We start from the raw sequence: 9,043 nt of genomic DNA on the forward strand, positions 1-9,043 counted from the left end.
CAAAACGTACTTTTAAGAACTTTTGATATATATATATATATATCTTTTTTAATAGGAACACACATTTAGAAAGGGAGGCTTATTAGACTTTCTATAGAAAAATTATTCATACACAAATAGCAATACAATATACCTTCATATGCCTTTAGTAAAAATATAATGTTAACACTTTTAATGTGAGACAACATACTACATTTGATTGTAAACCTTTAGTTACACCTACTAAAAAGTCATAGGTGAAAACAAACTTAGGAGGGCATAGTTTGAAATTTGGTAAATTAGCTTACACATTCACAGGTAGGTGCAGGTAATAAACTGTTTTTAAAATTTGCATAGATGATGAGACACCAACTATAATAAAACAGTGCAAATAAACAATTCAAGAAGTGTGCAAATAGCGGAGTTGTGCGTACATATATATATAACATTTTTAAAGGATTGGATAGTTATCCATTGCCTTTTAGCATATGGCTGGCTCGTCCACAGCTTGTGCTCCCTCCCTGACAGCTTTCACACACTTTGCCATTGTCTGGGAGGCTCTGCTTATTGGATCTGTGGGCAAATGACGAAAATATTTCCTTAAAACACAATAAACAATTACTTTTATTTCTCCTGATACATGTACACACTGTCAACGTGTGCAGATTCAAAATCATTGTGTCTGCTCCACGTGGTTTGATTTTTGATTTTTAAGGCAAATTAGATACAGTTATAAAAGCTATAATATGGGACATATTGGTATTGTTATTTTATTTCACTATTAAAACATACATGTAGTCAAATGAAGGAGGTGACACATCACTGCTGTTTTTCCTGCAGGATTTTGGAATGAAAAAACAGATTGACACTATGTTTAGAGAGAGGAGTTCAAGAGAACTAGTGACCCACCTGTCATATAGAAGTCCTTCACAGTGAGCTGTGGAGGGACTAAAGGTCCGGTAAGGCCGGTCTGGTCCACTGCCTGAGAGGGATAAGTCAGTTATCGCCATTAGCATGAAGAAACGTGTGAACTAAGATATCGTGGAGAAAAAAAAACAAATAAGCAGCAACTGAAGTAAAGCTTTACTGGTACAGCTTCCGTAATCAACTCAACACATGGTGGGGAAAGATAACAGCTGACCTTAGACAGCTCAAAAGCCTGCTTAAAGTAGTTGGCCTCCTCGACATCATCATATCGCACCAGATTTGGGGAAACCTCTGCCATTCTGTCACGCACTTCATCAAGGGTCTCATACGGCAGCGGTACACCAGCAAGCTTATAGGTGGACGGAGAGAATAAACAGCCTCAAGTCATCCCTCTTCTTATTCAATATAACAATACACATTTTATTGGAGTATATTTTTCACCTCAGATATGGCCCTGATGATCTTCCAGTCATCCCTTGCCATGCCCGGGGGAGTCACAGCCACTTTGGTCTGCTGGGCACGGCCCTCAGTGTTCACATAGGTGCTACATTTCTCAGTGTACGCAGCTCCAGGAAGTATGATATCAGCCATTGATGCCCCAACATCGCCATGGTGACCTAGGAAGTTATGGTACAGAACATTTAAATCAAGAAAAGGTTTGATGCTTGATATGAATGGATGCAAGTAAAAGCGTCTGCTGCTGTGCGGTAAAACAGCGGACCTTGATAAATAACGAAGCTATCCTTAGGGAGGTCTTGGCGAGTAATGCAGCCAGCATCTGCTCCCAGTAGGAACAGCACTTGGGGCGGGTTCTTTCTGATCGCATCCACACCTGGTTCGTATCCAAGATCAAGTGCAGCCACTTGACTGGCAACCCTGAAGACACAGTTATTACAGTAAATATCCCTCGTGAACGCTCCCTGTTACGGAAAGCTTTCGACCCTAATTTTTCAAGACTATGACCTGTGAAGCACATTGAGAACCTTCCAGGTTTTCTCAGCGCCACTGCTGATGCAAGCGTTCTGAGCAATGCTCGACACAGCAGCCATTATCGCAGCGCCGTCCTCTGTCTGCAGACAGCTGCTACCGACCACAACAACAGGATGCTTGGCTTTGGCTAAGACCTGCAAGAGAAGAATAAAGACCAAGAAACTAGGCGGAGGCATTAAAGTCCACTGATAGCATTCGTCGCACTCCTGAGAGTGCACGGAGCGTTACCTCGGAGAACGGGTGAGTTCCTGACGCAATTTCTCGAAGAACTGAGGTGGACTCCCCAAGATGATCGTATGTGTAACTGAGGTCCACTTTCGTACCCAAAAGTGCCACTTGCAACTCATTGTGAAGCCAGCTGAATCAGAGACAGCAAGAGCGTATCAAAGAACGTGCATTATTGTTCACCACGTCTGCCCGTCACTGGTCTGACACTGTTCAACGACCACAAATACCTTTTTCTGATCCGTGCATTGATGAGCGGGGCCTCGTAGCGCGGGTTTGTACCAACCAGGAGCATCAGGTCGGCTTCTTCAATGCCAGCGATCCCAGTGTTTAATAGATAGTTGGAACGCAGGTCACTCCTAAAGAGGCCAAGGTAAAATCAGAAACTTAAGCTTCACCTGCGTCGTACATTTTCAGTTTCGCCCTTCCTGTGGTCTTACCCGGCTCCAGCTAGTGGGAACACCTCTTCAGTGCATAGGCTGTCACTATTCAAACGGTTCAGCAAATCCTTCAGGCAAACGAGAGCCTCTGCATCCACCAAGCCTCCGACGATGGCAGCGACAGCATTTCCTTCAACTCCTTGCAGCTGCCAAAAGAACAGATGTTACCGATGAGTAAAAATGACCCGTTACAAACGATCAGAAACGTTGAACTCAGGTTCACGGCATACCGCTCCGGCGACTCGGGGGAGCACATCTTCCCAGGTTGTGGGAACCAACTCCCCGGACTGGCTTTTAACCATCGGCTGAGTGAGCCTCTGCCGTTTGAGTCCGTCATACGCGAACCTGTCGGGATGAAAGCAAGGCAGAGGTCAGCAGTGACGCGAACACCGTGGATGACACAGGCGAATAAACAAAAAAGAACCTAGTTTTGTCCGAGATCCACTCCTCATTAACGTCCTCATTAAGACGAGGCAAGATTCTCATCACCTCGCCCCCACGAGTGGTCACCACAATGTTACTACCCACGGCGTCCAGAACATCGATGGATTCGGTCTTTCTGCAGAAAACCAAACATTATACGTGAGAGTAAAGTCTAAACGTTGACCCTTCAAAAGCTAAAGCCCAATCCAAAAACCTTGTCTCCCAGGGGCGAGCCGTGAATGCATATGGTTTGGAGGTCAGGGCGCCCACAGGGCATATGTCAATGACATTCCCAGACAACTCCGACATGAACATCTTCTCCACATAGGTCCCGATCTGCAGGTCATTCCCTCTGCCAGTGGTGCCCAGGTCCTCCACACCCGCAATCTCACTGGCAAAGCTGTAGAAGCAAAACACTACTTATTTTCATGGACTTCATTTACTCAGGATCTCAACTTACTCTGGACATTGACGCGTGACTCACCGCACACAGCGGGTGCACTGGATGCAGCGAGTCATGATGGTTTTGATAAGAGGGCCGATGTTCTTGTCTTCCACAGCCCTTTTGCCCTCGGTGAAGCGGCTCCTGTCGCTGCCAAACTGCATGGACTGGTCCTTGAAACAAAACGGAATTCAAATGTTTGAGTAACGCTTGTGTGTCTGTTTTTTCATGCGGAAAGCGGACAAAAAACAAAACAAAAAAACACATCCACTGTTTACTTGTGGTGATTACCTGTAGATCACATTCTCCACCCTGATCACAGATGGGGCAATCTAACGGGTGGTTAGCCAGTAGGAACTCCATCACACCCTCTCTGTTAAAGTTAAAAAGGAGTTTTTTGTATGACTATTTCAGTTTACTTTCATACGAGGACTTTTTTTTTTTTGCTGGTTGGGGGATATGTGGGTTATCATTTAACCTCAGGTTTAAATGGCCTACAGAGAATTTACAGAGCAATATTATTTCCAACCAAACACGAATACATAATACTATCTGAGAACCACAGAGAATACAATGTCTTACTCGTGAGTGTGATCCTACCTTGCCTTTCTGGTTTTCTCAGAGTTGGTTAAAATGTTCCAGCCCTTCATGACTGGCATCGCACAAGCTGCCACCGGCTTCAAGATGAATGAAAGATTATCATGGATTACTTCAAGTTATACAAGGTAAGTAAGTACATCTTGCTGGCTGCCAAAATAGAAACAGAACAAACACACAACCTTAAGCATACCTTAGCCACTTTCTCAATCTCCACAAGACACATGCGACAGTTTCCTGCAACAGACAAGCGCTCGTGGTAGCAGAAGCGAGGGATCTGCATCCCCACCTTCTCACAGGCCTGTGACCAAACGGAGACGCAGCGTCAACTGCGATACTGACCGTGACGTGTCAACAAATTAGCCATCGACCTTAGGTGACTGTACGCGTGAGTTCAGTCACCACGGTAACGCGTGGTACCTGCAGCACAGTTGTCCCGGGCTCCACCATGATGGGGTCCCCATCCACGAACACCTCCACGAGGTTGGTGGCGGCGGCTGCTGCTGCTGCTCCAGACAAAAAAGATTTAGAAACATCCTTTCGTTTAAATCTTCCCTGTTCATTTCACCAAAGAACCCAATTTAATGAAACCTCTGTGTTATTAAACGATGGCCACTGGGAACTATTGGCTGAACCGAGACAGTAACAGCCTGGCACCAGATGTGGTTTCTGGTAAATCTGTAATCCTGCCTATAATCCATCGGTGGAGCTAAAGTGACAAGGCTTCCGTTGCTCGAACGCAACATGGGTGTTTGTGTTGAGATGCAACATGCACGTGCGTGCGTGCGCGTGATCGGCGAATCCGCAGGTCCGTTTTGCGTGTTACCTTTGTTCGCCCTTCCTCTGACGATCGCCGCGGGAAACACGCTCCGGCTCACGACGGGAAAACGAAACATGCTGCAAAAGAGTCAACGTCACGTGTGACGCTTCAACGAGACTTTTTCACGAGACGCTCCAAAAAAAAAACTGGTGCGTCACAACAGCGAGCCCGAATAACCGCAAAGCCTCCTGGCGACCCGCTAACAAGACAACAGCGGAGAAAGCAGCCGGCGTTAGTCAACACAGAGCAGCTAAAGCACGATGCTGCCTTTCAAATAATAATAATAATAATAATAATAATAATAAAAAGGTCATGTATTAGTGGTGCCCTGCTAACCTGCTAACACTTGGGACACGTCATATTACGTCAGATGTAACGCGCGTTTAATTTGTCAGCTACTCAAAAAAACAACAACATAAAAAACAAGCTAACGCAAAAGGTCCGTTAGTCCCGGTTATTCTAGCTTCTTCTGCACGACGTATTACCGCGGTTACCGATACCCGCTGAGCACGCCGGTGGTCTGTCGCTTACCTGGCCGGTGGGGGGGCGCGTTCTGTCCCGGGAGACTCTCCTGCGACGCAGACGGAGCTCCGCGCGTGTTATTGTGCTGCGTCACGCTCTAAGTAATCCTCTAGAGAGGCTATAAGGATCCCAAAGGTCCGGCGTTGCTTCTCGGTCATCTGCTCGCAGTGGCTTTGAAGAACACTTGATTTAAACGACGGGGGGTGTTTGCGCAAACACTTGAGTGAAGTGATGCGGTTTCCATCATGTTGTACAGTTATTCCAGGAATTCCCATCTGCAACCTTCTAGTTACAGACGGGATATCCAGCCACGTGGTTTCATACCAACGTGCGTGTCACCCTCACAAGTTGGACTTCACCACAAAGAAAGGACAGGAAATGGCTGAGAACAGACAGTCAGGAAATGAGAGGAAATTCACATCCTGATTGTGGTTGTTTACTTAATCAATCTTCAAATGTGGACTGTCTACACGTAAAGAATAACATCCTGACTCATTGAGTCAAACAATGTAAAGTATGCAAAGTACAAAGTATTCAACAGGATAAATGTATTAGGATATCCACTATTTATTTGAAATATATTATAACAATATATTTTTCTTAATTAGTTTAGAAAACAGCTCACAATACATTAATACATATAAAATATAAAACTGTATACAAAATACTAATGTTGACTAACAATGGTTTTATGTACCATTGCTTAAATCTAGCCAAAGATGCCTTGCATCCAGAGTACAACAAATTCAGTAGGCTAAAGTTATTTAAGACAAAAATATTACTAAATGTATGATCTTAAAATATACACACATTCTAGAAGCATTTTATGTATTTGAAGTGTCAATTCATTCTCACATAGCTGATTATTTGTATTTTATGCAGAAAACATTATCCATTTGATTATGCATAACTGTCCAAATAAAACCGCCTAGGAAATAAGACTACAGCTGGAAAGAACAGCTATGCTATATCCCTCCATATTTACTGTAAACTAATTCCCCGTCTTTCCTTGACTTTTTTTCAAGGACAACTGCAGCCAGTGTGATGGTTTGCGATCATAGAGCCGATGACTCTACCGCCTCCTCTGGGACGCTGTCCGCGGGAACGTCCGGCACGGACTCCGTCTCGGTGGCAGAGATAGACTGGCTCAGCTCTCTCAGTGAACTCTTAGTTATGTCCAGGCATGCACGCTTCAGGATATGACGCACCTTTTTGCCCAGGAGCATATACAGCAGGGGGTTAATGCAGCTGTTAAAAAAGCCCAAACTGGTGGCGAGAGGAAAGCCGGCTCTCAGTATGTTGTGTAGGTAAACCGAAGAATATACGGATAACTCCATCAAGCAAAAAGTATGAAAAGGAGCCCAGCATAAAAAGAAGGCCAGAATCACTGCGAAGACCGTTCTGGAGAAGCTGGAAAGCCGAACCACGCTGCCAGATTTATTCACTCGGATTGTCAGAAGTACACCCGTCACACATATGGCCGTAAAAGGCAGCACGAAGCCGACGGAGGTACGCAGGACCACCATCGTGATGTGTTTCAGCGCCGCCGACTCTCGGTTGTGCGTGTGAAAGTTGTTGAAGCACACCACCTTGTCGTGTAGGCGCATGGTGTCGCGAAAAATCAGCGCGGGACAGCTCACGGCGGCGGCCAGCCCCCATATGTAACCGCACACCACCCAGGCCCGCCCTCTCGTGCGATACTTCTGAGACCAGGTGAGGTGGACCAGCGAGACGTATCTGTCCACGCTGAGCACCGTGAGGAAGAGCACACTGGCGTACATGTTCATCACGGACACAAATGAGTTAAGCTTACACATGACCACACCGAAGTCCCAGTGGAAGTCCTTCAGGATGTAGTCAATGTAGAAGGGGAGAAAGAGCACAAAGACAAAGTCCGCCATGGCCAGATTGAGCAACCAAACACTGTTGACTGTCTTTTTGCTTTTGAAAGCCGTCACCCAAATAACAGTCCCGTTGCCAATCAAACCCAGTACAAAGGAAATAATGTAGATGACCACCGAGATGATGTGCATCGTTTCTGTCTGCCTGTGATGTACTTTAAGCTCCTCTAGGTCTCCGTACTCCAGGTAGTCTTCATAGGTGTAGTTCCCATAGTCCTCGCCAGAGTCTTCCATTGTCGCAGGGCTGTAATCTGCGTGGGGCGCAAAAGCTCGTGATTAGATGCATTCCTGTTAAGATGACCCGTAAACACAATAATTCAAAACATCCCCCGTCCATTATGACACGTCGTCTCCCCTCACACACTCTGTGATTATGCTCGTCTGTTCCCCAGAAGGATGCAGTCGTCTGTCCTGTCCCTGATCCTCTACTTCCTCTCTTGAAGTATAGCACCGGGTGTGTCCTGAGTAACCCTGGAGCAGAATGTAAACATCCGTCAACATCCATCCGCATCAACAGTGTGGAGAGTGAGATGCCCCAAAGATGAGGCACAACAGTGTGATTTATAGGGTTTGTTATTTAAGTGCATATGGAAAAACAGGCAAATGCTGAATTGTTACGCAATGCACACTTTTTTATTTCATTGTTCATCTTTCGTTGTTACCAAAACAGCCACCGTGTGAAATGTGTTTTTCTCGTATCACCAACATGTGCATCTTTATCGAGGCTTTTTCCAAGTCAAGCCGGATTTACACCAAGTTTAAAATGACTTTGCTGTCTGAGGTGAATTTTCTTTAACTTGTGTTTACAGCAAGCTGGTTTCTGTCTGCAATGGAAATCTCACAGAAAGCCTATTGATACAACGCCAAGACTTTAAAACAAAAGTTTAAGTGAACAGAACAAAATCAAGATTAAAGTGTGATATATATATATATATATAAATAATCACATCATAATCACATCAAATATATCTCTTTGAAATTGAGATTTAATATTTCAATGGGTTGAAAAAGAGAAACCATGCCAAATCAGTGCAATCACTCAACAAAATATAATGATACATTAAAATAAAAAAACAATCATTAGTGTGGCAGTTAACAATATAGAAACACATTGGTAAGGCAAGGACTAGAAACTAAATGAACCTAAAAATGCAGAATGCAAGAAGTAGAACCTGCATATGGGAACAAGGGGTTCCTTTATACATTCAAATCTCAGTAACGTTGAGAGGGAAACACCTCACGGTAAAAGTGCCACATACACACCGTGTGTTAGAAACGTTTATCTGATCTGCAGACAGCGGCTCGCTCACCTCACGGCGCAGCGCTCCTCGCTCGGGATTCCGACCAAAGCACCGGCAGCTCCGCGGTGATGGGACGGGGTGGGACGGGATGGGTCGGATCGGGTCGGGACCGCTAGCGCTTAGCCGCTTTCTTTAGCTCCGTTTCGCTGGGCCTCGGTCGTCGGTAACTTCCCCCGCTCGGCCGCCGCACTCTTTGTGCGGCGTGTGCAGTCTTTCCGTGAGTCCATCCAAACTCCTCGCCGCCGGGAGGAGACCCGCAGTGGGCGCGCCCGCCTGACGCGTCACACGCGGACCTCTGGATAGAGGGGAAGGGGGGGGGGGGGGAAATAAGTTTGTGGTCTCACGCACCGCGGCGAGGAATGCTTTCATTCGCCCGCTGATGGTTTCATAACAGCAGCAGAACGCATGTGGTGTTGATCCGCAGCGGCCCTCGTGTCCTTCGGCACACATTGCTTTAGTCAGTGCAGAGCGGCCAA

At 45.8% G+C, this 9,043-nt stretch overlaps 2 protein-coding genes across 4 annotated transcripts; both read right to left on the bottom strand.

The window, feature by feature from the left end:
• Positions 1 to 20: 20 nt before the first annotated feature.
• LOC120834014 (NADH-ubiquinone oxidoreductase 75 kDa subunit, mitochondrial) lies at positions 21 to 5,738 on the bottom strand. 3 transcript variants are annotated; one of them, XM_040201746.2, is made up of 19 exons: positions 5,375 to 5,738; positions 4,850 to 4,920; positions 4,444 to 4,529; positions 4,217 to 4,324; positions 4,027 to 4,103; positions 3,718 to 3,799; positions 3,469 to 3,599; positions 3,199 to 3,384; positions 2,986 to 3,120; positions 2,792 to 2,906; positions 2,562 to 2,707; positions 2,352 to 2,480; positions 2,125 to 2,254; positions 1,870 to 2,030; positions 1,628 to 1,782; positions 1,348 to 1,523; positions 1,121 to 1,255; positions 889 to 961; positions 21 to 552 (listed from the first exon to the last, which is right to left on the bottom strand). In XM_040201746.2, exons 2-19 carry the CDS (start codon positions 4,917 to 4,919, stop codon positions 461 to 463), a joined length of 2,187 nt encoding a protein of 728 aa, XP_040057680.1. In that variant the 5' UTR covers position 4,920; positions 5,375 to 5,738; the 3' UTR covers positions 21 to 460. The 3 variants fall into 3 exon arrangements, with proteins under 3 accessions (XP_040057680.1, XP_040057679.1, XP_077946547.1); XM_040201745.2 differs by having other exon boundaries at positions 4,444 to 4,532; positions 5,375 to 5,728; XM_078090421.1 differs by having other exon boundaries at positions 4,217 to 4,260; positions 5,375 to 5,642.
• Positions 5,739 to 5,908: 170 nt separating this feature from the next.
• Positions 5,909 to 9,008, bottom strand: cmklr2 (chemerin chemokine-like receptor 2). Its single transcript, XM_040201752.2, has 3 exons — positions 8,577 to 9,008; positions 7,631 to 7,737; positions 5,909 to 7,517 (listed from the first exon to the last, which is right to left on the bottom strand). Exon 3 carries the CDS (start codon positions 7,498 to 7,500, stop codon positions 6,421 to 6,423), a length of 1,080 nt encoding a protein of 359 aa, XP_040057686.1. The 5' UTR covers positions 7,501 to 7,517; positions 7,631 to 7,737; positions 8,577 to 9,008; the 3' UTR covers positions 5,909 to 6,420.
• Between the last annotated feature and the right edge of the window lie 35 nt (positions 9,009 to 9,043).

The sequence above is a fragment of the Gasterosteus aculeatus genome, chromosome 16 (assembly GCF_964276395.1).
Source record: "Gasterosteus aculeatus chromosome 16, fGasAcu3.hap1.1, whole genome shotgun sequence".
NCBI lineage: Eukaryota > Metazoa > Chordata > Actinopteri > Perciformes > Gasterosteidae > Gasterosteus > Gasterosteus aculeatus.